Source organism: Thermothelomyces heterothallicus (assembly GCF_042370625.1).
Source record: "Thermothelomyces heterothallicus CBS 202.75 unplaced genomic scaffold P884_scaffold_1, whole genome shotgun sequence".
In the NCBI taxonomy this organism is placed as follows: domain Eukaryota; kingdom Fungi; phylum Ascomycota; class Sordariomycetes; order Sordariales; family Chaetomiaceae; genus Thermothelomyces; species Thermothelomyces heterothallicus.
In genome coordinates, this window is record NW_027192562.1 from 950,419 (window position 1) to 978,376 (window position 27,958).

At 59.3% G+C, this 27,958-nt stretch overlaps 10 protein-coding genes across 10 annotated transcripts; 4 read left to right on the forward strand and 6 right to left on the reverse strand.

Moving 5' to 3' along the window:
* Nucleotides 1-716: 716 nt before the first annotated feature.
* P884DRAFT_265859 (uncharacterized protein) lies at nucleotides 717-3,360 on the reverse strand (the record flags this gene model as incomplete). The annotated part of the gene is made up of 2 exons (XM_069441979.1): nucleotides 717-3,151; nucleotides 3,210-3,360. 2 exons carry the CDS (start codon nucleotides 3,358-3,360, stop codon nucleotides 717-719), a joined length of 2,586 nt encoding a protein of 861 aa, XP_069301581.1.
* Nucleotides 3,361-4,384: 1,024 nt separating this feature from the next.
* Nucleotides 4,385-5,330, forward strand: P884DRAFT_253305 (uncharacterized protein). Its single transcript, XM_069440784.1, has one exon. The coding sequence runs from the start codon at nucleotides 4,769-4,771 to the stop codon at nucleotides 5,090-5,092; it is 324 nt and encodes a 107-aa protein (XP_069301582.1). The 5' UTR covers nucleotides 4,385-4,768; the 3' UTR covers nucleotides 5,093-5,330.
* Nucleotides 5,331-5,675: 345 nt separating this feature from the next.
* Nucleotides 5,676-6,395, forward strand: P884DRAFT_273920 (uncharacterized protein; the record flags this gene model as incomplete). The annotated part of the gene is made up of 1 exon (XM_069442651.1): nucleotides 5,676-6,395. One exon carries the CDS (start codon nucleotides 5,676-5,678, stop codon nucleotides 6,393-6,395), a length of 720 nt encoding a protein of 239 aa, XP_069301583.1.
* A 2,664-nt stretch (nucleotides 6,396-9,059) lies between these two features.
* On the reverse strand, nucleotides 9,060-9,670 carry P884DRAFT_4060 (uncharacterized protein). The gene has a single exon (XM_069445874.1). The coding sequence runs from the start codon at nucleotides 9,590-9,592 to the stop codon at nucleotides 9,149-9,151; it is 444 nt and encodes a 147-aa protein (XP_069301584.1). The 5' UTR covers nucleotides 9,593-9,670; the 3' UTR covers nucleotides 9,060-9,148.
* Nucleotides 9,671-12,290: 2,620 nt separating this feature from the next.
* P884DRAFT_253309 (uncharacterized protein) lies at nucleotides 12,291-12,838 on the forward strand. The gene has a single exon (XM_069440785.1). It carries the CDS (start codon nucleotides 12,320-12,322, stop codon nucleotides 12,668-12,670), a length of 351 nt encoding a protein of 116 aa, XP_069301585.1. The 5' UTR covers nucleotides 12,291-12,319; the 3' UTR covers nucleotides 12,671-12,838.
* A 580-nt stretch (nucleotides 12,839-13,418) lies between these two features.
* On the reverse strand, nucleotides 13,419-14,804 carry P884DRAFT_233989 (mitochondrial 54S ribosomal protein mL46; the record flags this gene model as incomplete). The annotated part of the gene is made up of 3 exons (XM_069439900.1): nucleotides 13,419-13,715; nucleotides 13,832-14,658; nucleotides 14,765-14,804. 3 exons carry the CDS (start codon nucleotides 14,802-14,804, stop codon nucleotides 13,419-13,421), a joined length of 1,164 nt encoding a protein of 387 aa, XP_069301586.1.
* Nucleotides 14,805-17,161: 2,357 nt separating this feature from the next.
* On the reverse strand, nucleotides 17,162-19,153 carry P884DRAFT_189289 (uncharacterized protein; the record flags this gene model as incomplete). Its single annotated transcript, XM_069437428.1, has 2 exons — nucleotides 17,162-18,759; nucleotides 18,838-19,153. 2 exons carry the CDS (start codon nucleotides 19,151-19,153, stop codon nucleotides 17,162-17,164), a joined length of 1,914 nt encoding a protein of 637 aa, XP_069301587.1.
* A 1,807-nt stretch (nucleotides 19,154-20,960) lies between these two features.
* On the reverse strand, nucleotides 20,961-22,100 carry P884DRAFT_189674 (60S ribosomal protein eL43; the record flags this gene model as incomplete). The annotated part of the gene is made up of 8 exons (XM_069437454.1): nucleotides 20,961-21,024; nucleotides 21,086-21,135; nucleotides 21,252-21,283; nucleotides 21,337-21,351; nucleotides 21,421-21,456; nucleotides 21,513-21,544; nucleotides 21,975-21,985; nucleotides 22,062-22,100. 8 exons carry the CDS (start codon nucleotides 22,098-22,100, stop codon nucleotides 20,961-20,963), a joined length of 279 nt encoding a protein of 92 aa, XP_069301588.1.
* An 817-nt stretch (nucleotides 22,101-22,917) lies between these two features.
* On the forward strand, nucleotides 22,918-24,521 carry P884DRAFT_214393 (uncharacterized protein). Its single transcript, XM_069439230.1, has 4 exons — nucleotides 22,918-23,006; nucleotides 23,078-23,567; nucleotides 23,650-24,221; nucleotides 24,342-24,521. Exons 1-4 carry the CDS (start codon nucleotides 22,949-22,951, stop codon nucleotides 24,500-24,502), a joined length of 1,281 nt encoding a protein of 426 aa, XP_069301589.1. The 5' UTR covers nucleotides 22,918-22,948; the 3' UTR covers nucleotides 24,503-24,521.
* A 182-nt stretch (nucleotides 24,522-24,703) lies between these two features.
* Nucleotides 24,704-26,760, reverse strand: P884DRAFT_295727 (major facilitator superfamily domain-containing protein; the record flags this gene model as incomplete). The annotated part of the gene is made up of 3 exons (XM_069444350.1): nucleotides 24,704-26,253; nucleotides 26,341-26,471; nucleotides 26,549-26,760. The coding sequence occupies 3 exons, from the start codon at nucleotides 26,758-26,760 to the stop codon at nucleotides 24,704-24,706; spliced, it is 1,893 nt and encodes a 630-aa protein (XP_069301590.1).
* Between the last annotated feature and the right edge of the window lie 1,198 nt (nucleotides 26,761-27,958).

Genomic DNA, 27,958 nt, shown 5'->3' on the forward strand with positions numbered 1-27,958 from the left:
TTTAAGTCTCTTCTCTTCCTTTTTTTTTTAAAAAAAAATTGTTTCCCATCAAAGCTTCTTGTTATGTTAGCTCTTTACCTTTTTCTTCCCCTATATCGTAATTTGTACGATCAGAATCGACGGGAAAGATCTAACAACCCGAGTTTACCCGTTGTGGCCTTGGTGTCAGGTTCTTCAGGTAGGCCTTAGCTGGGTGAATTGGCTCCTCGGGCAACGACTGGTGGCCCAAATATGGAGGGACTGGGATCGGGGTCTTCCACAGACGCATTGCTGCAGCAGTATGCTTGAGCGGGCGGGCTTAGAATGAAGCAAATCCAAGTTTCGCGGTGCAAGCTAGACCAGGGCATTCAGACACGGATTTGGGATGGAAAAGCATCATCGTATATTCGATATTGAACGAGTACTCTAGTGTAGCCACCTGCCCCCATCTCAACAACGCCCTCCCTTCGTTCATTATTCGATCCCAACCGTAGAACCATATCATTCGTACAAAAGAAACTCCTCCTCATCCTTTCTTCTCATCAACCATGCATACATACATACACACGTACACACATACATACATACCTAACCCGTCAATGGAACTTTCATGAAGAACTTTGCTTCCCAGAACGCCGTGAAGGAAGTTGAGCCACACCATTCACGCGGCAACCGGGCCACCAGTCCGCCTCCCTCAGCTTAGCATCTCTCCTCCATTCCTCCTCTTCCTCTCAGCTTCAATTGTAATCAACCGAAGCGGGATGCCGGCTCCCATCCCTCCGTTCCAACCTCCTCCTACGCCTGCGATCCGCCGCCGCCCCATCCGTCAACGGCCCGCTCGTGAACGTCGCATGGCTCCCGCCCGGGCTCATCAGCCCGCCGGGCCCGGCCCCGGCCCCGGCCCCGGCCAGCGGCGCGGGGCTGCCCCCTAAGCTAGACACGGTCGCCCCCGGCCCGGGCACGCCGCCCGACGGGCCGACGCCCGAAGAATAATAAGCGGAATCCTTGTTGCCGCCGTCGCGCCGCCTCGCGAATGCCGGATTGGGCGGCTCTAGTCCCTCACCTGCCAATTCGGATGGCGGTGCGGCAGCGCCGGTCTCGACGCGACGCTCGGCCGCGGCCTCGGCCCTGCCCCGGCTAGACGAGTCGCGGCGGCGGTAGCGCCTGCCGCCGCTTCCCGTAGGCGTCTCATCGCCCGAGAGGCTGCTCACCGAGTCCGCCCGCCGGCGGCGGCCGCGAGTGCCTGTCCCGCTTGCCTCTTCCGAGGTGAGCCGGCGCAGCGTGATGTTGCTGCGGTCACCCTTGTTGCCCACGCGGACGTGAACATTGACAGGCGAGTGTTGGGAGTGGCCGTGGGAGCCTTGCCGGCGGTTGCTGGTGGGGGATGCGTAAGCTTCGCTGCCGTCCGAGTCGCGATGCAGGATGCCGTGGGGGTCTTGCGGCATGGGCGGCATGGAGACAGACTCGGCCACGTCGTACCGCGAGGTGTAGTCAGTTGCTGTGCCTGCGGTCGGAACGGGCACTGGCGCGGGAGGCGGGGGCGCACCTCCGGCGTACGCCCCTGGAGCGGCAGGCGCCCCCGCCGTTGGGAGCGGGGCCGCCGCCGGCGGCCGGACTCCTGGTGGTGCGGGATCGTAAGGCGTGTTCCCGCGCGGCTCGATCGAAGACTCGTCTGAAAGGACCGACGTCTCGGTCATGGTAACGCCGGACGGCGGAGGCCTGTATGATCGCCGTTTGGAGTCTCGCCTCGACGGGGTCGGGTAGCCGTCGCCTGTGTACTTCGAGCTTCGGCGGCCCGCCCGCCTCTCTTCCTCCTCTTCCCGACGCCTGTCGTCCTCTTCTCGGCGCCTGTCCTCCTCTTCCCTCAGCCGTTCCTCCTCTCTCCGGTCACGTCTATCCTTGCCCATCTTGGCTAGGAAGCCCAGCCCCATCCCGGCGAGCAGGCCCTTTCCGATGCCGCTGCTCTTCCTCTGTTCCGGAGTTCTTCTAGAGGGGCTGACGTAGGATGAATAGTCCGAGCCGTCCAGAGTGCTGTCAAACCTCGAGGTCGCCGCGCGTGAGCGCTGCGGCGTCGCTGGCCTGGGTGGTGGCCTACCCCCGGCTCCCGGTGGGCGGGGAGCCGGGAGGACGGATGATTCCTCGTCACGGCGACTCCGGTGTCTCCGGACGTCCTCCGTCATCTCCGTATACTCGCTCTCCGTAAACTCGCTCCTCGCCGGGTGTCTCCGGACACGGCTTGGGGTGTCGGTCGCAACAGCCGAGTACTCATCATCGTAACGCCTGTCTCCGCGGTTCATCATCTTGGAGACCAACGCACCGGCGCCCAGCCCTGCGCCCGCCGCAAAAATCTTGTTCATGAAGCCTCCTCCGCCGCCGCTCTCGCGCCCACGCGCCGGCAGCTTCTCGTCATCGTAGTAGTAGCTATCGGACTCTCGTCGCGATGAGATAACAGTGGCGCGATGCGGTCTATCTACCGGGCTGGGACTCCGACTCGAGCCCCGTTCGGCATCCCTGTGCTTCTTGCGGCCCCGAAGCAGTGCCAACAGGCCGGCGCCGGCAGCGAGCGGGGCGAGCCACTTCATCTTGCCCCCGTGTTTCTCCGTCACTCGGCTGCTCTCGTCTTCGACAGGAGTCCCGGCGCGGCCCCTGTTAAAGTCGCGACGTCCATAGTCGCGGTAATCCAAGATGAAGTAGAGCAGCAGCAGGAAGCCCATCCAAACAGCGTAGAGAATGAACAAGGACTTGGGCGAGCCGTACAGCGTTAGACCCAAGGGGACTTGCACGATGCCCAGGAGCGTGATAGCGCGGCCAAGCCAGCGGTGGATGTGCAGTCGGAACGAACGGCCGCTGAGCTTCCTCACCAGGCGACCGCCCAGCGCCTGGAGCAGGATGAGGACGTAGATGGCCACGCCGATGCCGTGGTGCGGATTTGTGAGGTTGCGGGGCGGGCCGACGGCAATGAAGCCCAGTACGAAGACGACCGTGCTCAGTCCGACAGCAATTATGTGCAGGTATGCGTGATAGCGGATGGCGGTCCCCGGCTGGCGGGTGTGGAATCTTGCCAACAAGACGGAAATCGGGACGATGAAGAGGAACGTCATTGCGGCAAGGACTCCATGGCCGAGAATCAAGGAGTGATACTCGGACACGGTCGCAAAGCGGTTGCCCATGCCTGCGTTGGTCCTGGGTATTAGCGACTCGACGTTTCGGCAAAGGCTTCGTTCACATACCATTGTACCGCATTGTCTCGAAGTTAAGACCCACGAGGTTCGGCAGGAGAAATGTGTTTTTGGTGAAGTCCCATGTTCCGTCGCCGACCGTCAGGGTGTCGGACGAGTAGGAACTCGACCCCGGTGGGGAGAGAGTATCGGCCGGCGCCATGACGGCGATGCACGGCGTGGGAGCCCTTGTGGGCTGATGTGTGATGTGTGTCGCAAGGCGTCCAGACGTCGGCTGCTATGCAGTAAAAGATCGTACACGTTGGGAATGTTGTGACTCCGAGTTGTCGACGCCCAAGTCGGCAAACTGGCGGCAGGTGGAATGGCAGGTGGAATGGCGGGGCACTTGGGCGTCTTTTCTTAGCGATTGGAGAAAGCCGTGCTGTTGTATGAACATTGATGGTGGCCTGATAATGGCAAGGATAGCGGGCAGTCTCTAATCAGGACATCACACACGAGTCACAATGCTGCCATCGTCCTTGCCCGTAACCTAGCAGCTTTTTGCAGTGTGAGCGAGAGAACTTGGCCAAAGGTCCCTCGATGTGCTGGCGCCTGCATTGCTGCTGCATCCGGCAGGCCAAGGCCAACAACTTTGGTTGCCGGGGAACCAAGCGCGGGCCCATGTGCGGGGCAACAAAAAGTGGGTTCACCCCAACCAAAGCCTTGTGGGTGCGTGGCAGATAACGTTATGGGTCCTCGTGGGTCCTCTCTCTTCTTTCCCGAAGCGTCGAATTAAGCGATTCGAAACAAGGCTCAATGGGGCCGCCCACTGTTGCCAAGCTTCCCAGGCAATGGCTTCTTCTCAATACGCCGTGCGCCATGCCAGTGACTAGTGTAACGCCCCAAGCCTTGTGTGCCGACACGAAATACGGATATATTTCCAATGGGCTGCTCCTCTTCAACCTGCACGCAGTATATCCTTGCAAGGCTGAAGAAAACCACTCGCCTTCCCAGCGGCTTCGCCACGGCGATCAAAATGGCGAACAGAGCATGTTCGGGATGAATGCTTGACACTTAGAGGCTGAGCGGATGAGAACAGTTGAGGATGTGAGTCGACCAGTGTAGTAGTGCCTGTAGCAGCCGGGCCGGAGAAGTGTAATCCGTATTTAGTCACTTTGACCATCAGCAGCTCAGGAATTAAGCCATTCACCTCATCTGTGGTGGGACCGTTACGTTCGAAACTTCCTCGGATAGAAGTCACCATGTCCCAGTCCTCCCTCAACGACCATCTCCCCCGATACCCTCCCCTTCCTCTCCCTCTCGACATCAACCTCGCCCTCGACTCCCACCTACGCAACCCTCTCCTTCCACAAATCTGACACCATCCGCCTCCTCAACTTCCCGGCCACGCTCACCACCGCCCTCGAGCCCATCCTCCACGCTTCTTGGCCGCCGGGGATCCAGTCCGAGTCTCAAAACACCGCCGAGCAGTCGGCTGAGAGCTGGTCACGTCCGTCGTGTCCAGCAAGAGAGTCACGGCCAAGGATACGCTCATCTTCCGGCAGCGACCGGACCGGGGTTCCCCAGGTCTTTCGGGAGCGCCGCCGGTGGAGTGGCTCGTGCTGGCCCCCATGACCAAGGACAAGTTGAGCGTGGTGTACGATGCCGACGGAGTGAGGCTGCACGGAGAGGTTGAGGAGGACCAGAGTCGCGATTACCTGGGGTTCTTGATATCAGGCATCAAGAAGGTGTTAAACGGGTTAGGTCTTTTTGAAAAGGGAAACTGGAGCCACGATCCCTTCGAGATGCAGCTCAAGGGCAACCCGTGGCGATCGAGGGGCGAGGGGCGAGGCCAGTGTCACCGTCCGCATCTTGTTGATGAAGTGGTTCGAACTGGTGGAGGGCCATGGATGGAGGCCGTACGTGACTCTTGTCCAGCGGACGGGGCAGGATGAGGAAAAGATTCCGGATACGTGGTACTTCGTGCGGGAAAGGAAGAACACGGAAAGCGCCCATCCAACAGGTGACCCGGAGCAAGAACGTGAACCTTGAAGGCATCGATGACTCTGAGGCAGGTACCTCGCACCTTCCCAATCTATTGATACCTCCAAAGGTAGCGATCAGGAGGACTTGCCCTGCTGGAGCAGCAGCGTGTTGAGTTTGGGCTGCACCTCCACTGCTCGTTGTCCGGGGCGTTCAGTGACCCTGGCGGCACTGACCATGAGAGTTCCATTACCTGCTCCTTCCTGTACCTAGGATCCGTTTCCTCAAAGACCAAAGCATCTCCTCTAGAGTACGCCTGCTCCTTCCCTTCTCTCAGTCCTCCACATGGGAAGGAGATGACGGCCTGAGCTGTGAGTATTTCAACCCCAACCGATTCCCTACTTCGTGACCCAACCTTTGTCTTTTGTTTCCTTCAGTCTTCTTTCGCCAGAGCATCAATTCCACGTTGGTTTCTAAGCCACTCCAATATTGCCTTATACTTGCTCCGTTTGCGTTCTCGTCATCGTTCCCATCATTAGACCAACGTCTGACACCATGAAGTCGGTTATCTCGGCTGGCCTTATTGCCGCCCTCCTCTGCTCGACAACTGCTATCGCGGGTTCGACACCACTCAAGACGGCACGCGGCTCAAACCGCGTCACCTGCTACGTCGAGATCGACCACACAAAAATCGGTGGGCAGGACCTTGATCACCACAAGCACGGTCACAAGCACGGCCACAAGCACAAGCTCGAGACTTCACGCACCATCAGCATCTATGGCTGGTCATTCCTCTGGAACTACATCATCACGGACGATTGCCCCAAGATCACGGCACACCTATCCTCGCTCATTCCTTTGCTTGGCCACGACCACCACGGCGTCAAGTGCCGAGTTGAGATCGGCTGGAATCCTGGCAATGCCGCGCACGAGAAACTGCATGGTACCGCCCCCGGATACCACGACAGCACCCTGGAGCAATACAACCATAGTGCCGGAACCCAATCATCGTGGGATTACGCCGGTCACGGCGAGATTGACTTTTTGACTCTGCCCGCCAAAATGGAATGGCCCTTGAGCGCGAGCTTCGACCGGCCTAACCAGCTGGTCAAGTCGGGCGAATTGGGCGCGAAATATGAGACGACAACGATTGATGCGACAAACACGTTCAAGGTGAGTCCCACCATGGTGCGTTTCCTCCAACACACGGCTGATCATCCGGCACTAGATTCACGGTGGCCACGGCAACGATTTCTTCCTGTCCTGGGGTCCTGATTCGCACAATGGAAAGCATGGCTACGGTGAGTACCAGGAGGACGAGGGCCAGAAGGACAGGAAGGACAAGAATAAAAAGAAAGGCCATAAGAGCAAGTCAGAGACACGCACCTCGGTGAGCACCCACCACGGCAAACTCCAGGGTCACTACAACACCAAGAAGCTTTTCTCCTGCTGGGTCTTTGAGAAGTACGTCCACACCTCGCACCAGGTTACGCCGGAGAAGAAGAAGAGCAAGTTCAAGTGGGGAAAGAAAGACGAGCACAAGGACAACAAGAACGACACGGCCGCTGTGATACCTCACATTCCTCCCATCTGGTCGACTTGCGAGCCGCATGTTCCCCTGCAGGTTCGTTGCAAGGAGGCATTCCACGACGACTCCCACGGTTCCAAGAAGGACGACTGCAAGGGTGCTTCTTGTGGCTCGGACCAGTGCCACGAGGATACCCGCCAGCACAAACAGGAAGTCTCGCAGAGCTGTCAAGGGGATCCTTGCACTGACAAGCAGGAGGTTTCCAAGGATGGAGACAAGGAGGCTTGTGGTAATGATTCCTGCAGTGACTCGGATGATGGTTCGGATGATGGTTCGGATGATGGTTCGGATGATGATTCGGATGACGAGTCGGCGTCTGATGATGACTGCGACGACGGATCTTGCGATGGCGAGGATGAGCATGGATGCAATTGTTAGACTACGAGCATGTACGCATACGCGATGGGGAAGTCCTAGGCTATTGTTATTGGAACCAAGAGTTGATAGGGAAACAGAGGTCTATGAACAGTAATTGGACGCTTGTTTTCGTATTGACTCGACCTTTTCAGTTCTGTGACGTCAAGCAGCTGTCCGACGCTGTCCTGAAGGCTGGAAGGTTTTCTCTCTCTCTCTCCCCCCCCCCCTTCTCCCTTTTCCAAAAAAAAGAGAGAAAAAAACTACTTTTTTTCCTTGTTGGAGGGGGGAGGGTGTTGGGTGCAGTGACACTTCAGCTCAGTTCAGTGGGCTAACATGGCAAGGCAACAAGGATCAGGGGCTGAGCAACATGACGAGGTGATGTGCAAACGGCCTGCATGGGCACGAAACTGGGAAGCCTGGAGAATGGGGTTTTTATCGTCTTCTTTTGGCTGTTGTGCTTGCTGTTTTTTTTTTCTACCCCTTGGTTGGAACTCGGTTATCTGATGTTTCCGGTTAGGATTCTGGCTGAGACTAGTCGTCCTGTTGAATTCATATCGATACCCGGTGTCTCAGGGGTACAGGAAATGGGTTTATTTACTTCTCTGGTGCCACGCATGAGAACGGGCTTCAAGAGTGTGTAAACAAAGGTTGGGCGTCAAATTGGGGTCAGACGCCAAGTGTAGGACAGCACGACTTCTTCGGCTGGTTCCCCCGGTCCACCGACGTTGTGTTCCCATTGTCCAGGTACTTCGTTCGTGCTTCAATGGGTCGCGAAAAGTCGGTGTCCAATTTTTGGCACCTACGGTGGCCGTTCTTTGTCCTCACCGGGCCGAAGGGGGCAATGAGATACTCGGGTTGTTTGCGAGAAAGCTCTACGTCACCATCCGTTTAGCACCCGGAAAGAATGTGTCGTTGAGTCACTCTTCTTTCCATGGGTACCTGACGGAACAAGGGGTTGTGAGACTTGATGAAAACAGCGCGCCGATCAGGGAGCCCAAGAGATGGCGATGGAATCCCGGGGGGTATGGGAGAGGTAGTCCGCGGTTGGGCCTTCTGCAGTCCCTCGGGAGAGATGACCTTGGACGAATGAAGATGGCCATGTTTGTTCGGAGTGAGTTTCCGGTTTCGCCAGCAGAGCGGTGGGCAGCGCAGCAGGATACGGTGCTGCGCGGGAGGGGGAGGAGGCGACGAGATTCTCGAAGCAAGGCAAGAACAGCCCGGGCTGGACCGTTCGAATGGGTCGCATATGCCGCATCCATCCATCCATCCATCCATCCATCCATCCATCCATCCATTCAGGGAGCAGAGCACGGGGAAGAGAGAGAGAGACGCCCGGCGTCGGTGGCCTCGGTGGCGCCCTAACGTGTCCGGACGGGCATGCAGTTGCGGATCGGAATTGTTCTACGGAGTACTTCTGGGTGTTGAACGCAGCCTTGCAAGTATGTACGTATGTATGTAATCCGTACATACCTTACATACCTACCTTATGCGTTATGGACATGGCTTAACAACGTCTTTGCCCGACGTAGCTACACTAAGGTGCAGCCACGACTGCGCCCGCCCGGCCAGCGTTGGGCTCGCCAGCGAGTGTGTCTCGGGATTCAATTCCGCTCGCCCGGGAGCTCTGTCGTGACACCTGCGAAGCCCACACGATTTCGATACCGGCACATTCGTTCCCTTTCACTAAAGCAGCATATGCAACTGCAGTGTCTTGATCATCCACAGAGTGTGGGCCCATGCTAGTGCAGCCGGGCAACTGCCTGTGCCTGTTCAGGTGGCAAGGCATACCACAAGCATACTCCGTTCCTTAGCTAGGTAACTGCCGGGGAGACCGATTGAGAATCGAAAAAGGCGGCGGCTCTAACACTTCTTTCCTTCCTCCTCCAGTACTACTTGTACTTGGCAAGCCGAATCGCCCGGCCAGCCTGCTCCAACCACACCGCATGCATCTGCCCCAGCCAAGACACACCCGAGCCACAGCCTGCCATTGCCATAGTTTTGCCCGGTCATGCAGAGCGCCCGGCTCCTTCTTCCCTCCACCAACTCTAGTCCGCGCACCATCCTCGTGTGCCGCCCCGCCCGGTCATAATATGGATGGGAAAACCGAGAGAGAGAGAGAGAGAGTCTTGGAGGGCTGTGCAACCTTGCAACCTCGTCCTGCTCTTCGGTCTCGATGGCGCTGCTCGCTACCGCTGCTTTGTGCTATCATGGAACCCGGCATTGTCTGCTGAAAGATCTTCAGTGTCACCGCCGACAACCACACCCTCCGCCACGATCGACTCCTTGTCTTGGGGGAGAGGGGAGGGGAGGAGAGGGCACACCACGTTTTGCTGTCTGATCTCGCCCTCCTGAATTGCGTAACCCAAGCCCAGAATCCCTCTTGACGACAGCAAGCAAGGACAAGCAAAGGGATGCCCGGTTTCGCCCACGCGCAGCAGTTCACGGGCAACAATATCAACACCGCCCATTCGCCTTGCCATACCCCGAGTATAAGGTGTCCTACTCCGCCTCCCCACTCTCCTACCATAAGTGGTAGAAGACATTTCCTTCCTCTCTTCCCCGAGGCGTCGACTCCTCCTGGGTCTTGTCCTCCTTGGAACGCGTTTTTTTTTTTTTTTTTTTTTTGTTTGTTTGTTTGTTTAGTTGGGCCTCCCCTCCAAGCGATAGAGAGGAGGAGCCATCATGCCCGGACCGGGCTTCATCACCATCCACGAGGCTCAGCCTCAGCGACCTCCTGTCTCCACGGGAGCTACCGCACCCCCTGTCCCTCCACATCATCCTGGATATCAGGGTCAAGTCGGTCAGCAACAGCCAACCCGACTTCCCGATGCCGCGGGACAGCAATACCACGGTCGGCCTCAACAGCCGCCAGTTGGGCCACAGTACTCTGCCGCCCCGGCCCTCCGGCCCCCCCCCGCTGCCCCAGTCGCCACTCCAGCATCGCAACAACAGTGCCACAACTCTCACATTACCGTATCCGATATCCGCAGGGACCGGCCTCTCAGTGCCGAGGAGGCTCGCAAAGCACTCTCAAAATACATCGTCGTCCGCATCACGAGAGAAGACAAGGGCGGCTACAGCACCGACAGCTCAAGACGAAAGCCCTCTTGGAAACGCGCAGTGCACGTCGAGGAGCCGGGAGTCGACCAGCGCGAGGTGGCCAAGAGGGTGCGCGCTCTTACCCGCAGCACCATCTCGGTGACCCAGAAGAAGGAGGATCTAAGCGAGGACCAGAAACTCCAGGTAGAGGCAGCTCTGGTAAACCTCCAGAAGAAGGTCGATGAAGCGTGGTTTCAGATTACGCTCGTCCAGCTTGACGATCGCGTCGAGAAGAGGCCCGTGGAAAAAAGCTCCAACGAGAGGGCGAGAGGACGAGAGAAAGGGAGGGGGAGGGAGCGGGAGCGGGAGCGGGAGCGAACGACAGGGAGGAGGCACCGCCGCCCCAGGTCAGGATCCCGAAACAGGGCCGTCGTTGAGGAGCGAGTTAGCATCACGGCGTACTTCATGCAATCCCCTCGGCCCGGCGTCGACCCCATCAGGCTTCTGCAGTTGGCAGAAAGACAGCCGAACACTCGGGATCGGGATGTGCAGCAGGCGTATCCCACCCCAATGCCCCCCCAGCCGATGGCCCCTCAGCCTCAGAACGCACCGTACCCTCCACAAGCCCACCAAATCATGCCCCAGCCCGGAGTCGGCGAGACCAGGGCTCCAGCCAGACGAACCTCTCCACATCGTCGTCATCGTCGTCCGTCTCCACGCGTTCACCATGGCGCCCGCAGCCCGGTTAGCGCCGATGACTCCATCTATTCGGACACCTTCTCCGCCGTCGACAACGACACGGACTGCACCCCCCCTCCCACCCCTCTGTCCTCTGGAGGACGGGACCCCTCCGACAAACCGCGCCGGGAGCCGCAGAATAAGGGGGGACCAGCACACTATCGCATCCCGCCAAACTCCAACTCGAGAAACAAGGGGCCGGTGTATACCCAAACCCACCGCCCCAATGAGCGACGGCCGGATAACCAGGGGCGCGGCGAACACTCCGTTAAGACGCCCGGCCAGGAGCCTCCTCCCCAACCCCGTGTCCCGGTACCGGGTCCAGAGGTGAATGCGCAGAGACAGGGCAACATGAACAACGCCGCCGCCGTCGCCGCCATCGCCGCTGTCCCGCCCAGGCCACCCATGCCGCCCTCACTTCCGGCCGGGGGCCAGACCGCGACCGGTCCAAGAGGAGGGCCAACCCAAGGGCCGGGCCAGTTCCCGCCGCGGCCGCCGCAGAGGCATCCTGATCAAGCGCATATTGCTGGTCTGAACCCTCCAGGACAGATGCCAGGCCAGCACTTGCAGGGCCAAATCATTCCGGGACCCAATCAAGGGCACACCCATGCGCAACAACAACCCCCGTCCGGGCCCATTCGCCCTCCGCCAATGAACACGGGTCCACGGGGCCCCGGCACGGGGCCGGCTCCCGGAGCCGTAGTTGTAGACCACGGTACGAACAACCGCACAGGTCACCCTGGTGGTGTCCCAGGCGGAAACCCGAGCCATTCAAACGGGACGGCTGGCGCGACCGCATTAAGTACGGCCAACCCCGGCGAGATCTACGCCAAGGCCTACAAAGACGCCACCGCCATGGCCGAGCGCGTGGTAGCCGCCGCTGCCGGTGGTGGTAGCGGTGGTGCTCCCGCCGCCGCCGCCGCTGCCGCCGCCACCGCCAGGCAACCGAACGTGCCGGTGGTGATTCAGAGGGACCGAGAGAGACGGTATCCCGCCCGAGGGCACGGGCGTGGTCGTGAGAGCGACGGTGATGACCGTCATGATGATGATAATGATGATGATGATGATGGTGATGATGATGATTATTCGGTTGAAACCGACAGTGAGGGGAGGACGCGGCGGCGGCGCCGCTGCCGCCATTCATCTCGCTCTCGCTCCAGCTCTCGCTCCCGCTCCCGCTCCCGGTCCTGGAGGTTGGAAAGGGGGTGCCGTTACAAGGTCCGCGGCAGGGGCGGCGGCGGCGGCAGCAGCAGCAGCAGCAGCAGCAACAGCCTAGACCGGGGTCGGGACCGCCACCGTGACCACCACCACTACTACTACTCCTACCACCACCACAGAGACGGCCGCTCCCACAGCCGCGGACGTGGTCGCCCCCGATCACGGAGTCTCGACAGGCGTGACGGCAGGGAGGCCCGAAGCCGGACCCGCAGCCTCGACCGCGACCACTACCGCCGCCGCCATACCCGCCGCCTCCCCAATGACCTCCGCCGGGATCACGGTCGAGACAGCGACTTGGACAGCAGCATCGAAAGCGGTAGGAGCAGCGGCTACTATGATCGTGGCCGCTCCGGGAAGAGGTGGCGCCTTCGGGGCCGCCGCCCTTCCCTCTCTCCTCCTTCTCCTCCTCCTCCTCCTCCTCCGTCTTATCCCCCTCCTCCTACCGCCGGTCGGGTACCCGTACGGGGGCCGCGCAGCACATACCGTCACGCGCCCACTACTACTACTACTACTACTCCTACTACTACCACCACCACGCACATGCCCGCGCCCGCGCACACGTATGCGCACACGGCTGCTGTCCCTCGCGAGCCCCCGCGCTCCCGCGTGAGGCTCGTCCGCCCGGGGGACGGGTACACCCGGCCGCGGGTCGGCATGGACGGGGAGGACCTGGCGAGGGACCTTGGCCGGCTGCGGGTCGGGGGTTGGGGCCGGGACTGGGACCGGAATCGAGATCGGGATCGGGATCGGGAGATGCGAGCAGAGAGGCTGCGGCGGGAGGAGGAGGAGGAGGAGGAGGAGGAGGAGGAGCGTCGGGCTAGGGGTGGACGGGCTCGCAGGGTGCAGGGATAGGTCTATTGATGATGTCTGTTTGTTGACGAACGAATGTTAATGATGATGATGATGATCGCGGTCAGGTTGCTTCGCTACTTAGGTCGGCAAAAAAAAAAAAAAAAAAGCTTTTGACTTCTTCATTCCCTGTCTCCCGTGTACTCGATTCATCGTGGTTTTAAGCTGGCCGAGCAGTCAGTGCATCTCTCTCTGTTCATGACTTGCCAGTTGCTCCGTTGCCCCGTTGCTGTTAGATAGACGCATAACGCGCAGCGACGGCTAGAGCACACAAATCGCACTGCATTGAGATCAGCGACGGATGAGAAAACAGAGAGAGAAGAAATAAATATGGGGCCAGTTTATACATAGCGTACAATTCTAGTTTACAATACACCAAACAGAGCGAGAAAGCGGATCGCTTGCTATGCCCCCGCCAACTCCGCCTTCTTTCTTCTGTCACTCCTCTCCCTCCCCTCCCCCCCCCCTTCTCTTCCACTTCCCCTTCGTTTCCTTTTTCACCGACGCGTCTACCTCAGATCAAACATGCCGCGGATGCTGTGGTAGTAGTCCTCGGCCAGGACCCCCTGCAGCTCCTCCTTGGTGAGCCACTTGAAGTCGGTCAGGCCGTGCTTGTTGCCGGTGAGGTCGGCCTGGCCGGCCATGATGCGGCCCTTGAGGAAGAAGATCTTCTCGCCGCGCCTGACGACCGAGGCGCCGTCCTCGCTCAGCACGGGCTTGACCACGTGGTGGGCGACGGGCACGCGGCCGACGATCCATGTGTTCATGTTTGGGCCGGCAGACTCGGTCAGGACGCGGGCGGCCGTCTAGAGAGAAAGAAAAGAAAAAAAGAAACCCCGAACCGGGTCGGGGACGGACGGGTCCTCAGAGTCAGTAATCTCTCCGACAACAACAACAACAACAAGGGGAAAGAGAGACAAACCTCGTGCAGGGCCTCGTCGGTGGGCACGAGCCCCGTGGGAAACTCCCACACGGCGTCGTCGCCCTGGCCCCTCTTGACGACGAGGTAGAGGGTGCGGTCCATGGCGCGGTCGAGGCGGCGGACGTCGGCCTTCTCGTCGGCCTCGGAGCGGCGGGGCATGGGCCGCTCGACGGGGACGCGCTCCTCGGGGGCGAGGGGCTCGCCGTCCTCGCTGACGGTGACGACGGCGTCGGCCAGCAGCTTCTCGCGGACGACGTCCGGGTCCGAGGTGGTGGAGCCGACCAGGACCTCGTCGTTCCACGCGGTGCGGCCGCGCGGGTTGTACCGGCCGATGTCCTTGGCCGGCACCCCGCGGCGCTCCTTGAGCTTGATGCGGAAGTCGAGGTCGCCGGCCGTGTCCTTCTTGAAGTAGAACTCGCGCCGGAAGGGCGCCGTCAGCCGCTCGTTGAGCCGCTTCTGGTACAGGTAGAAGGCCGACTCGAACGGCGTCTCTTCCCGCGTCAGGAGCGGCGGGCGGCTCAGGATGAGGGACGACTTGATGCGGTAGTGGGTCGGGTCCGAGGCCGTCGAGGGCGTCGTGTTTGCCGTCGTCGTGTTTGCCGTCGTTATTGTCGCCGTCGTCGTCGTCGTCGTCGTTGGTGTTGATACCGGGGGCGGAGGTGTGGTGGTGGTGGGGGCCGGCTGTGATGATTCGGCAGGAGTGACTGGTTCGGTAGCATAGCAGCGGCGGGCGGCCAGGGGAAGGACGACGGGCGTCCGGCAGGCTGTTGCTGTCATCCTGGGTCGCGATGCCGTGCGAGCACACTGAGTGCAGATTCGCCGCGAGCCTAGAGGGGGACGGAACGGGGGAGGAGCAGGAGGGAAGAGGTTAGTTGTGTTGTCATTTCTTTCCAATTGGGGTCGTCGACGACGAGGGCATTTTGCCCAGCTTACTCCTTAGAAGAGCCGCCCCTCTTCCCGGCGCCGACATCATGGTCGTGGTGGTGTGTGTGGTGTGTGACTCTCTGGCCGGACGCCAAAAACGCGGGTCAGCTGTAGATTCTCGATATGGAGCGGCAGCGAACCGTGAACTTTTTCCTTGCCGGGATCCCGACCCACTTTTCTCCCGCGCATTGATAGACGAGCACACCGCCTGCCGTATTTTATCGAGCAATGCACGTGCCACCTCCCAGCGGCTAGGGTTAATTTTGGCGACTCGGCAAGTTATCCAAAATTTACCTTTCTTCTCCTTTTCTTCTTCTCCCCACGGCACCAATCCTTATCATCAAGACTGTTTCTCACCTCCAAAACGTCCTGACCATTTCCGGTGCCCAGAGGGAGAATGCGGCTAATTCGCTAGCGGTGCCTGCGCCGAGAGGCTTACTCCTACCGGGTTGCTGTTAGATAGTTGCTGCAAACATGCATTTCCTGAGCCGGGCGAGGATCAAATGAGCATATCCTCACCTCTCTCATCGGCTCGGATCGCAGAGACTGGACTCTACCACGCCAGACAAACCAACCATACGCACACAACACATGTCGCGCGGCGACTAGATTTCCATGACTTTCATTCTTGAGGTTCAATGGAGCAAACAACAGGGGTGGGCCCAGCCCTTCCCCTCTCTCCCTTGATCGAGCGGGAACTTTGTAAACCTGGGCGGCAGCAGCAGACTCAGGTGGCCCGGCCCAGTCCAGCCGCCCCGCCCCCAAAGACTGCATCTTACGGTCCTGGTTGTCGCCCTCGTCCGAATCAACTATCGCTCGTCCTCCCGTCTTCCCACGTAATACACCGTGCTCTCGCCCCGGTCGTCGCTCCTCCCTCCCCGTCCCGACAACCAGCCGAAGAACCTCTCCAGCAGCCCCTTGTTCTCATGCTTCCACCAGCACTCCCTGTTGATGCACCGCTTACACCACCTGCAGTCCCTCTCCGCGTCCCGGTCGCAAGGACCACACACTCTGCAGATGCAGAGCTCGAAGCCCGGCCCTTCGCCTCGGAACTCTCGGACGGTGATCTTCACGCGGCGCCGCCCCCTCCGGCTGCGCGAGGCGAACTGCGACTCTGGGAAACTCATAGTTATCCGGGTTGGTTTTTCCTTCTTCCTGCTGTGGCTCTGTGTGTTCTATGGTTTTCAGGTCATACCCTCGCCAAGGGGAGACTGCCCGTCATGGGCGACCAAGAGGGGATGTGCAGGGGAGTATGCTCCAGAACCGAGGCCATCAGAAAGAAGCCCTTTTATGAACCCCCCTCCCCCCCCCTTTCCCCCCTCCTCGATGTGCGACGAGCAGAAGCTACTACAGCGCGGAGGTCATTGTCATGCGTGGCCGATGGGAGCCAGCCGTGGCACAAGATCACCGGTACCTTTGAGGGTTCAGACCGCAGTGCGGATATTAGACTTTCCACGACCCTCATGACCCGTCCGACAATGACGGCTCACCCACGAGAGGGGGCCCCTCCCGGCAGCAGCACACACTTCTTCCTTGACCTCACATGCTACGAAACTTGACCTGGATTTTGCGTGTCTTGTTCTCGAGTCGAACCAGACTAAGGATACTCGGGACCACCACGTCAAGCCTCCACCAGAATGACAAGAAAGGGGCTATGGACAATGCCGTTGATGGACTCTTTCAAGATGACTTCTTGACAATGGACGACCCTGGATGCTAACGCACCTTGCTTTCATACGTTTCAAACTCCCGAGCCATATAACGTGGTCGTACGTATGAGCACGAGTGTTCTTATCCAGGATACCAGGACGACGGTCAACTGCCCATCAGACACATTCCTCTTTAACCAATTGTAATTGTACATATATGTGTATTGTACACGACGCGACTACCGGCGACTACCATCCATGGCTGTTCGTAATCCCCAACCCCCCCAAAAAAACCATTTTTATACCTGCCAATATGCATGTTTATAAAGTAGCTAAGCTAACCTCAAGTGCTCAAAAACTCCAATCGCCAACAACCCCCCCTCCCCAATCGCACAAGAGAAAGCAGAAGGAATATAAAACTCCAATGAAAGGAACAGATCGCTGATGCCACCCCCTTACCCGTCCGCGCCCGTTTCGACCATCCAGAACTTGTCCCTGGGTATCTTAACAAGATCCCCATCATCATCTCCCTTTGCACCGATAAACAGATCCGTCCCAATGCTGCCCTGAAACGCCGCCAGCCCAAGGCCTATGCAAGATGAGAAACACCCCGCCGTGATGGTCAGCCGTCAACCCCCCCACCCAGCCTTTTAGTATCGTTGGCCATGTCTCATAAAATCATGCTACGTGTGCTGTGTTCCACAATAAACTGTCGTTGGTTCATCACGGGGATACGTCGACGCCCTCTCTCGAATCCCTAAGCCTTGAGAGAGGCAACCGCGCGGGCGACCTCCTGCGTCGCCATCCTCTCCCAGGCTTGCTGCATATCCTCGCTGATTTCCGGCTCCTTTACCTCTTCGTAGATCTTCCGGGAGATGTCGCGGTTGATGGTCTCGTACTGCTCGGCCGTCAGCTGCTTGGAGCGCCAATGCGGTTTTAGCGCGCCCCGCACAATCTTGCTGATGCTCTCTTTCAGCTCCAGAGGGAGCGAACTCCGCGCGGGCGATGTGTTGTGCGACCGGGGCAGGTCCCCGTTATGCCTTCGTCGGGGCTGTGGCTGCCGGAGCTCCAGCGGCCCGTGCCGGACGGGCTGGCGCGGTCTGCGGCCCCGGTGCTCCGAGTCGCTATTGTCGGGCGAGGACTGGGCCTCTCGTCGGGCCGTTGTCCTCTTGGGCGACGACGAGCGGGAGCTCTCCGCCGTGTCCAACGACAGACCCCTGGTCGGAGTGTAAGAGGGTGATGCGTACAGGGGCGCGATGTGTGAGCTGAGCGTCATCACGGGCGAGCTTGCGCGGTTCGGCGGCGGCGTGGCCGCCCCGTGGCTATGCGCTGGGGATGGGGCGTCATTAACGCCCGGGATCGGCCCAAACATTTGCATCAACGTCTCTTCGTCTGACGGCGTGCTCATCTCGACCTCCTTGAGCAGCGAAGACAAGAACGAAGGCGGCGCCTCCGGTGCCTGCGACGACGACGAGCCGCCTTGCTGCTGGGCTTGTCGCGATTGGCGGTCCGACGGCCCGGCGTCGCGAGCGGCAGACGACGACGACTCGCCATTTGCGGGTGGCAACCGTCTCGTGCGCGGCCGCTTCAGCTTTCTCTCGGGCTCGTGATGCGGCTCCTCACTCGGCTCGGCCGTGGCCGAGCGCGACTTGCGTTTTCGAGACTCCATGTCTCTGGCCTTCTCCAATGCGCCCCAGGCGAGCCGTTCCTCGCGAGTCGGCGGGTCCGGTTGTGGGCGCTCGACCCGACGCGTGATGTTGTTCAGGAAAACGTCTCTCGCACCCAGGCGGGCGGCGATGTTCAGGCGCTGCTGCCAGCGCTCGTGTTCCTCCCGTTCCCGCTCGCGTAATTGGCGAGAGCGCTGCAGGCTCTCAAAGACCGACGGGTCCTCCTCGTCCTCGTAGTCGAGGTCAAGCTCCAGCGCGTCCCAGACACGGCCGGTAATGCGGCCCCAAGCCCCCTGCCACTCGTCGGACTGGGCTCGTTGCCTCGCACGGCGCATGCTCGCCTGGGTGCGGGGGAAGTAGTAGCTCCGCCCCTGGAAGCCACCGTCCCGGCTAGGGACGTTGTCGATGGGCTGCAAAACGTCCGGGCCGAGGGCGTGCTCGCACTCCATGCAGAACCACGGACCCCTCGGGACTTCGTCGAGGTCGATGCAGTGGGTGTGGTAGGCCGCATCGCAGCCGTCGCAGAGGAGGAGCACCTCCTCGTCCCCGGCCGAGTTGCACACGGGACAATGCCGGCCGGGGAGCTCTGGCTGTTCGACCAGCTCTTCCATCCATTCTCGTGGGTCGTATTCGGGCACCACAGGTGCCTGCTTCTTGTCCTCGACTTTACGGGTGGATAGTTGCTTGCCTGCGGGCCGTGCGTGTCAGTTCGGAGCCTAATTCCCCAGGAACCGGTGAGGGTTGGCGTTGGGGTGGCGAAACTTACCTCCAACTCTGTCATACACAGTGACGGTATGGAAAGTCTGGCGGCAGATGGGGCAGCTGTTTGCCTTTTCGGTCCACTCCCGCAGACAAGCGTCGTGCAGCATGTGGCCGCAAACCTCGATTTTGGCTACGTTCTCATGGTTGGAATTCTCTGATCCGCTTTCTTGGTTCGATCTGGCGAGTGCATCTGCATCCTCGGTGGCATGGCGTTGGTGGTAGTCGTTGAGCACCTGCTGTTCCGCAGGTGCTAACGGGGCCGGGTTGGCGCTGGCCTCGACGTCCAGGGGCTCCAGACAGACAATGCACTGATCAGCCATGGCTGACGGCGGGCCGAGCGAGACTCGAGGCTGCCAAAACCGCTCTGAAACTAGGGTATTTCTTTGAATCCTTTATTTTCGGCGTCGGTGAGTGAGTTTGTCCTGGAATTGCAAATGTGCCGATAATGCGTGCTGATTTTTGATCTCGGGGTTTGCAGTTGTCTGGTGTGGTGGTGCTGCCTTTAGGATGTCTCTAACAATAAGTGGGTGGTGGATGCAGCGCTCTGCGTTAAGCGTCGGCGGGATGACGGGAGCGTGGACCATTGGGGGTGCAGCAGGAAGCACACCTTGTCAAGAAACCAGAAGTGAGGGAAAGGGAGAAAGAGCAGCGCATGCCAGAGAGGTTGCCTCGACCTTTTGCGTCGTCCCGTGTTAGCGCAAGCTTGGGCCGCCAGCCAATCACCAGTCGCTCACAGTGCAAAGTAGCAGTTGGCAGCACCGAGCCTGGCGTGCAATACTCGGTAAGATCTCTGGGGCCAGCTGACTGACTCTTTCCCCTTTCCCTCAAGACAAGGTGGGGGTAGGATGTGGCAGGACAAACCGCCTGAACGGAGGGCGGGAGATTTCATTCTCAAACACTTGATGGCATGGTGATGGCAACGTGGGAGACTGTGTCGGTGTACCTGAGAATTGGGGCAGCGGACGGCGATCACGTCCCCGGTTCCTCGGGGCAAGACGGGAAACGGAGAGCGAGAGCACAATTGGACTTGCCGGCGAGAGCAGGCGTGCCTACCAAGAACTTACTTGCCCACCTGCCTCGGCCTATCACCTACCTGATTTCCGTACGTATGTAGATACGAATTACATGCACCACAAGCCTCCCCCGGGCTCATCCAGTATCTAAACGCGTGCTCGCCGATCCTTTATTCCACTGTCGTTTTACAAAAAAAAAAAAAAAAAAAAAAAAAGGTGTGGTAGAATCATATCGATTTTGGGTTGAAAAACTCGTCAGGATTCGACGCCCGAATGCGACCGATTCCGAACGGAAAGAGCTCGCATCACCCAGACCATCAAGGATATCGAGCGGGGAGAGTAGACTAATCCGTACTTTAGTGTGCATTGTCGAAGCGAACTTCCGGCTCGGCCCCTCGACCCATCCAAATCGGGAGTTTGGCGGACGGGGAGGCCAGAGACGGTTTCCACCAGGCTGCCTGCCAAGCCGATACTGACCATCCGATTCCGTCATGCTCTTTTGCACAGCGTGCCTATGGGCTAGCTGGCGTGCCTAGCGTACTGTCAGGTACTGTACCGGCAACCCGTGATTTTCAATCGGTCAGAGACCCCGTCTCGCACCCGAAACAAACGTAGCTAGGTAGTCACAGTTAGGCCGTGCCCCTGCGTCAAGATGTGGCCGTGAGTGCGCAGGTACACATCTCTGAGCTAGCGCAAATCCAACAATGTCTGAATTCCTGTCCAGACTGTGACTGACGTGGCGTACTGGGCCAAGTTAAGTGGGGACCAAGATTCATCGTCGGCACAACGCATTTTCACCAAGGACACAGAGGGCGCCGCCGAATACGCGGCCAATGAGACGTGTCATGGTCATTTGACGACTGCGAAGTCTGAAATCCGGCGACCATGGCGGCCTTTCCCCGGCCATTGTTGTAATGGGGGACCTCGGTGCCGGTTCGGTTCTCGCCCGCATCAACAAAAGTGACATCGTGACCCGAGAACGTTGCCTTGTCGTTGCTCAAAGAATTGTCATTGATCGACCCGCCGTACCCAACGGCTGGAAGTATACCGCAGAGCCTCCGTTGTCCTTTGCCATGACACCAAATCCGAAAGCAAAAACACGCCCAATTCTTGTCTAAGCCTCGTTGATTTCGCGGAGACGGCGGAGAGTTGACCGCATAGCAGCGGCAGCAGGGGTACTAGGATCGGCGGTCAGACTCCTATCAAACCGATCGGGAGACCTCGCACAGGGTTACTCACGCAACAGTGTAAGCACCGCCAGCCATGGTCTTCTTGCAGGACTTGCAGTTCTGTCAAGGTCCAGTTAGCCATGAGCGGATCAGCGGTTGTGGCTGCCAGCGCCACCAAAGCTTCGCGTTATTCGCGAAGCGATGAACCCGGGCGAGATCACGGGCAAGGAACATACCCAGATGCCAACAGCCGTCCGGCGGACGGTGTCTGATTTCAGTTAGCTCAAAGCTCGGTGCTCGGTGGGCAACGTTAGAACTCACTCTTGCCGCAGAATGCTGAACAGAAAGACGCGAGCGTCAGTATGTGTGGTCAAGGAAACGTGCATATCCCCTCGGGGTACATACTGCAAGTATACTTGGCGTGCTGAGACACTTCCTGCTCTGTGGAATAGTCAGTGAACGGTACTAGGCCGGCGCTCGTTGATGATGGAACTTACTCTTCACCAGCTTACGGAGCGAGGCACCGTATCTGAACGTAGAGTTAGCACGGCATTCCTGTCCGGATCACTTGCAGCGCCCTCGACGAGATGCCCCTGATCGGTGGTCTGGCTGCCCTGCGCTTAAATTCTAGAACAAACACGACGAGCCCGAGAGCGCTAGTTGAGCCCGAGCAATCATATATCTTCCCCTCCCGTCAAATCTCAGGCAAAAAAAAACTCTGATCCCAACACTCTGGTAGTGCTGCGAACCGAGTGGTTGGCTGATTCAGGGGCCTCCCGCTTTTCCAAGCGACACAATCTGCGCAGCGACTCGTCGGCCAAAGCGGCCTCAACGTTCATGCTGGAGGCATTTTCTCCAGAGAATGCGCCATTCAAAGGATCGACCGGTGTTTTCGGGGGGTGGTAATCTCGTCGAGGGCGCATCGGGGAGCCAACGCAAAGAAATTCGGAATCACGAACCTTGTGCCGTACTGGTTTCCAGCATCAGCGGAGTCCTGAAAAACAAAAACCACGAGATAAAAGTTTGAGGGTTGGTCGATTACTTACCTTGCCGGAGATGCCGACCTTCTTCGTGCGCTTGGACATCTTGACTTATTTGAAGGGTGCTGGACGTGATCTTCAAATGGGCAACTCGCTGGGTGTTGGCGGGCGTCGACGATTTTGAGAAATGTGCACGGTAATTTTCTGGTGTGCGGGCCGGGGCCTGCAAATCGCGGGATCTGGCAGAACGGTTTTCCCGAGGAGACTGCCACAGGAAAAGCGGGGCGGGGCAGCAGCTTGGAGGGACCACTTCCCTGACGTAGAAGATTTGCACCAACGAAATGGAGCGTTTTCACCCACTTTCGGTACACAACTGGTACGGATACTCTGAGGACATTCTTCGACCTGCACACCTGCAGCCTTTGGCCAAGGGCACGACGTAGATGTTCTAACCCGCCGACCCCGAAAACAGCGCGAAAGAGAGTTGCGGCAGTACGGATTACTTTTGGGCAAGCTCATGTTTGGAAGACTTCGAGCCTGGACCTCGGTCCGCCTGGGATCGACAGAGCGCTGCCAATGATGCACACTAATTATTCCGTGTATATACTGGACAAACACTCCGGAGTACTTACTAAGTTCAGGAAAACAACAGGAAAAAAAAAAAAAAAAAAAAAAAAATCAAAAAAATCAAAAAAAAAATCAAGGGCGGCAATCACACTCCCAATTTTCCCCTCTCTCAACAGTATACTCTTGATTCTTATCTAGTATTCAGTGCTCTCTGTCTTGCAGTGCATCCATACGTACACCATAACCAAACCGTTCCTTGACAGGGGCCTGCTACCAAACAATTGCCTGAACCTATCTTGGATTTAGAACTACTCTGGATTGGTCTTTTGCGCTTTTCTGGATAGCTTTCCATCCTCCCCCCCCCCCCCCCCTTTCCTTGCTACGCAATGCCTGCCAAACAACAACACGGCCGCCAATACGACCTTGTGGTCTTTGGTGCGACTGGTGAGTGGCTGCGCGGTGTCGGCCGCCCTCCCTGATCGGATTGCGGAACTGACTTGGGAGCCAAACAAAAGGTTACACGGGCAAGTATGCAGCCCAGTACATCACGACGCATCTGCCCACCGACCTCAAGTGGGCAGTGGCGGGGCGCTCCCAGTCCAAGCTCGAGGAGGTGGTCGCCGAGTGCAAGAGGCTCAACCCGGACCGCGTGCAGCCGGCCGTCGAGATCTGCAGCCTGACGGACGAGGACCTCGCCGGCCTCGCCAAGAAGACCTTTGTCCTCGCCACCACCGTCGGGCCCTATGGTAAACTGGGCGAGCACGCCTTCAAGGCCTGCGCCGAGAACGGCACTCACTACCTCGACGTGACGGGCGAGGTCCCCTTCGTCGCCAGGATGATCAAAAAGTACGAGGAGACCGCCCGGCGGACCGGCGCCCTCATGTTCCCGCAGATCGGCATCGAGTCCGCCCCTCCGGACCTCGTCACCTGGTCGCTCGCCTCCTTCATCCGCAACGAGTTCGGCTCCCCGACGGCCGACGTGACCGTGTCTGTCCACAACCTCAGGTAAAGCCGATCATCATCAGCCCCTTCTTTCTTTCCCCAAAGTCTCGAGAGAGAGAGAAGAGGATCCTCATTTCCATAATAGATCCGCACCCTCGGGAGGCACCCTGACGACCGTGCTCACCGTTTTCGAAAACTTCACGCTGAGCGAGCTGCGAGCCGCCTACGCGCCGTACGCGCTCTTGCCCGCGGGGGCGCCGCCGCCGCAGCCGCTCCCACGGGCGCGCGGCCCGCGTCCCTCGCTGCTGACGCGGCTGACGGGCCTCGTGACGGTGCCGTCGCTGGGGACGCTGACGACGTCGCCGGCGGGGACCACGGACGCGGCGGCGGTGCAGCGGACGTGGGGCCTGCTGGCGACGACCCCGTCGCGGCGGGCGCAGGCCTACGGCGACGGCTTCTCCTTCCGCGAGTACCTGCGCCCGCGCAACTGGCTGACCGGCATCGCGATCCACTACGGCCTCATGCTCCTCGGCCTCGTCATGCTCACCCCCTGGCTGCGCCGCCTCGCCCTGCGCTTCGTCACCCCGCCCGGCCAGGGCCCCGACCCCGAGGTCGCCAGCCGCGACGAGATCGAGTACCGCGGCATCGGGCGGCGCGACGGCGGCGCCGGCGAGAGGGCCATCTGCAGGGCCGAGTTCAGAGGGGGCACGTATTATTGTAAGTTTTTTTTTCTTTATCTTTCAAGTTTTGGCGGTCACGGGGATTTGGGCGCGCTGTGTCGTCCCGTGAGACACCGGGACGAAAAAAAAAAGCCGGTCTGCTAACTTTCGAGTACAGTGACAGGAATCTTGTTGGCAGAAGCCGCGTCGACGTTGCTGGAGGAGGATGTTGATCTGCCCGGTGGCGTGTACACGGCTGCGTGTCTGGGGCAGCCATTGATCGACCGGCTGTCTCGGGGTGGGTTCCGCTTCGAGACAAAGCGGTTGGAGGATTACTAAATAAATAGAAGAACATCCCATGTTATGTAATACAAGTGTGAATCTTACTATGGGTATCTATCATTCCATGATCGCTTGCTCTATCCAAAACCCATGTCTAAACCATGTTTGTGTGTATGCTTACAAAAACACAAAAATAAACGGGCCTCAACCCCCCCGTTGTCCGCCCTTCTTTCCCCCTTTCCTCCCCTTTCCTCCCTTTTACCTCCCGATCCCCGATACCTGGCTCAGCGCCCCCTGGCCGTCCGCCTCGCAAATACCCTCATCCTTTAGAGCGTCATCCAACCTCAGATCGCGCACCAGGCTCGCCATCGCCAGCACCGGCCCACACACCACCAGCGCCACCCACAACAGCACCGTGATGGTCTCCTGGTACGACCGCGCGATGGCCTCCCTCTCCGGGCTGCCCCACGCGTAGCTGCAGGCGACGACTACGCTCGAATAGATCCGGTTCGCCTCCCCCTTGGCCTCCTCGGGTAGGTAGGTGCGCAGCTTGCCCGGGACCAGGCGGCCCCAGACGGCGCCCGAGACGGCGGCGCCGACGGCGGCGCCAACCTGGACCAGCGTCAAGAAGGCGGCCGTGGCGACGCCGACGTGCCGCTGCTGTGGCGCGTGTCCGTGACGGCGGTGGTGAGGGTGCCCGGCAGCCACGTCGGTGGCCGCCCTTTGCACGACCAACTGGGTGGCGACGTGCATCAGTCCCGCTCCGGCGCCGAGGCCGGTCTGTGCGGCGAAGAGCGAGATGACGGATGCCGCGCGGGTGCGGGTGTGGAGGAGGATGGTGATGGCGACGGTGTAGACGGCGGCGCCGGCAAGGATGAAGGGGCGCGGTCGCGGGACCGACATGCGGCGGATGAGGAGGGAGGCGACCAGTGCGGCGATCGTCGAGGCGAAGGAAAAGGTCTGGGTGATGGGCCCCGCCTGTGAGACGGGCAGGTTGAGGGCCACGAGGAGGTACGAGTAGAAGTACGGCTGCACCGCGATGTAAAAGACGGCGAAATAGAAGAAGCCGAGGGCGCAGCCGGCGCAGAAGGTGCGGGATCTGAGGAGCTGGAGCGGGAGCAGCGGGTGCGAAGCGCGGGCTTCCCAGAAAGGGAAGAGCACGAGGAGGACGATGCCCGTCAGGATCATGAGGAGGAGCTTAGGGTCGTGCCATCCGGAGGGCGAGCGCGAGATTAGCGTCAGCGGTATGAGGATGAGGGAGAGGCCGCCGGAGAGGAGGAGCGTCCCGCCCACGTCGAGGTCGCGAAAGAGCCGTTTTGCGGCGGCTCGTGGGGTCTCGCCATCGGCGGCGGCGGGGGCGGCGGCGGCAGCCCGGGGCTGCTTCTTGCTAAGCAGACCCATCCGCTCGGCTTTCCGTACGTTCAGAAATAGGCTGAGAGCGAGCGGGAGGAAGGCGACGGGAAGGATGACGGCCCAGATGGCGTAGCCCACGCGCCAGGTCGAGTGGGCCAGGATGGCGGCGGCGATGGCGGGACCGATCCACACGGTGACGAGAAAGGGGCTGTCGGGCAGGCTGGAAAAGAGGGCGCGGTTCAAGAAGTCGCTGGTGTCGGCGATGAAGACTTGCTGCAAGATCTGGAGCCCCGTCGAGCCGGCCGAGTAAAAGATCTGGGCGGAAGCGTAGGTCTGGACGTTCTGGGAGGCGGCCATCTGGATGTAGCCCAGCACGCAGAGGACGATGGACATGCAGAAGGCCTCGAGGCGGCCGAACACGTCTGCAAGCTTCGCCATGGGCGGTTTGATGACGGCTGTTTATTTGTTTTTGGGGTCAGCGAGAAGTGACGAGGACCTCTAGCTCTTGACTGTTCGGGGAGAAGGGGGAGGGGGAAACATACCGTTGACAACCCCCTGAACGACATAGACGGTCGACAGCAAGGAATGATTGTTGAACGAGCTGACCGCAAACGCGGCAAGGGAGTATGTGACTTGGCCCTCCAGCGAGATGGTGAAAGCCATAAGGAAGATGCTGGTGTTACCGTGTCAGCGGCGGGTCACAAAGCAGGCGTCTCCTGCCGAAGAAGAGAGAAACTCCGGCCAACGAACCTCATGTAGGCGACCATCAGCCCCCATCTCGACCATGTCCGGGCGACGGCCTCGATGCGCCTCACTCCGTCCTGAACATCGGGCTCGCTGTCCTCAGCAGTGCCCATCCCTCCCGAGCCGCCCTGGACGTCCGTCACGGCGCCGTATCCGCGGACATCGCAGTGGCCGGGGATGAGCAATGCCCGGGCGTCATGGTCGCCAGTTGCGGCCATGGTCCGCCGGTTTTGCACATGCAGGAAGAGCCCCCTTTTTGTTAAGGCCGCGTCCAGCCGGGCATTCCCAGCTCTTGCGCTCTGCTGCTCAAGGTTCCCTGATTGGCAGAGCCTCGCGTCCCCATGTGTTTGCGGGTTGAGTTTCCAGGCGAGTGTTCCCGGGCAAGTCGACGGTTGTTTGTTTCTTTTCTTCTAGGTTTTTTTTTCTCTTCAAAAAAGGGGAGAGAGAGAGAGAAAAAGGTGGGAACTGCGATCAGAAAAGACGCCTCCGAGATCACCTGCCGCAAGAAAGAAAGTGCAAGGCCGGAGAGAGTGGCGCGTATATGTACAAGTACTGTGGAAGATGGGCGGTTGTCCGACCAGGGGGCTGTGGTATTAACTAGGTAAGGTATTTGACTCAACTCGGCTGATGAGCCCCCTTTGGTTGCCTGCCCTGGGCTTACCTCCCTCCCCACGCCCGAAACGATGCGGATTGGATGCGAGAGTTTCAGGTCCTTCCCATCCAGTAACCGCGTGTCCTGAGCGATGGGCAATTTTGAAATCAGAAAGAAAAGAGATTTCAAAAAGAAAAAAAAAAAAATAACCTTGCAATGCCGGTTCGGTGAGGAAGAAAGCTTTAACGTTGTGGTTGGATGATGTTTGAAAAGTTGGAGGGCCTATTCAACTACAATGAAGTAGTACCTTCGAGTTCGTTGCACAACATGTCAAGGTGCCTCCTACCTGATCGAGGCGCCGCGCGCGCTCTTGCCCATTGGATGGAGCGGCTGGCCACCTGCCCAACGCGAACCCACGCCCCCTCATTCGGGCAGCCAAAGTAGGGCGGATTCCAGGGACGCATGCTCACTTGTGACAGCTGGTCGAGCGGAACCCGCAGGGTTCATTGAGCAGTGGTCCCGAGGTCGCCGCTAGCTAACTATCATTGGCTCAAGATTATCAAAATGATCTGATAAGCTGACACCTTGTGGGGTCTGGGAGGAACCAAGACCCGCTGCCTGCCGCAAAAAGCCCGCTTTTCTCCCCAAAATCACACCAGTTTCGGCACAAAACCCCGCTGCATTCCGGCTTGTGATGAGACATGGCTCCTTCGGCGCCCAGCCGCCGATTGGGAGCTGATCGTCCCGATTTGACATGCGCTGCGCCAACACGACCAGTGTAGCCAGCGGCTGCGTACGGTGTAGGACCTAGTGCGGAATGCGCT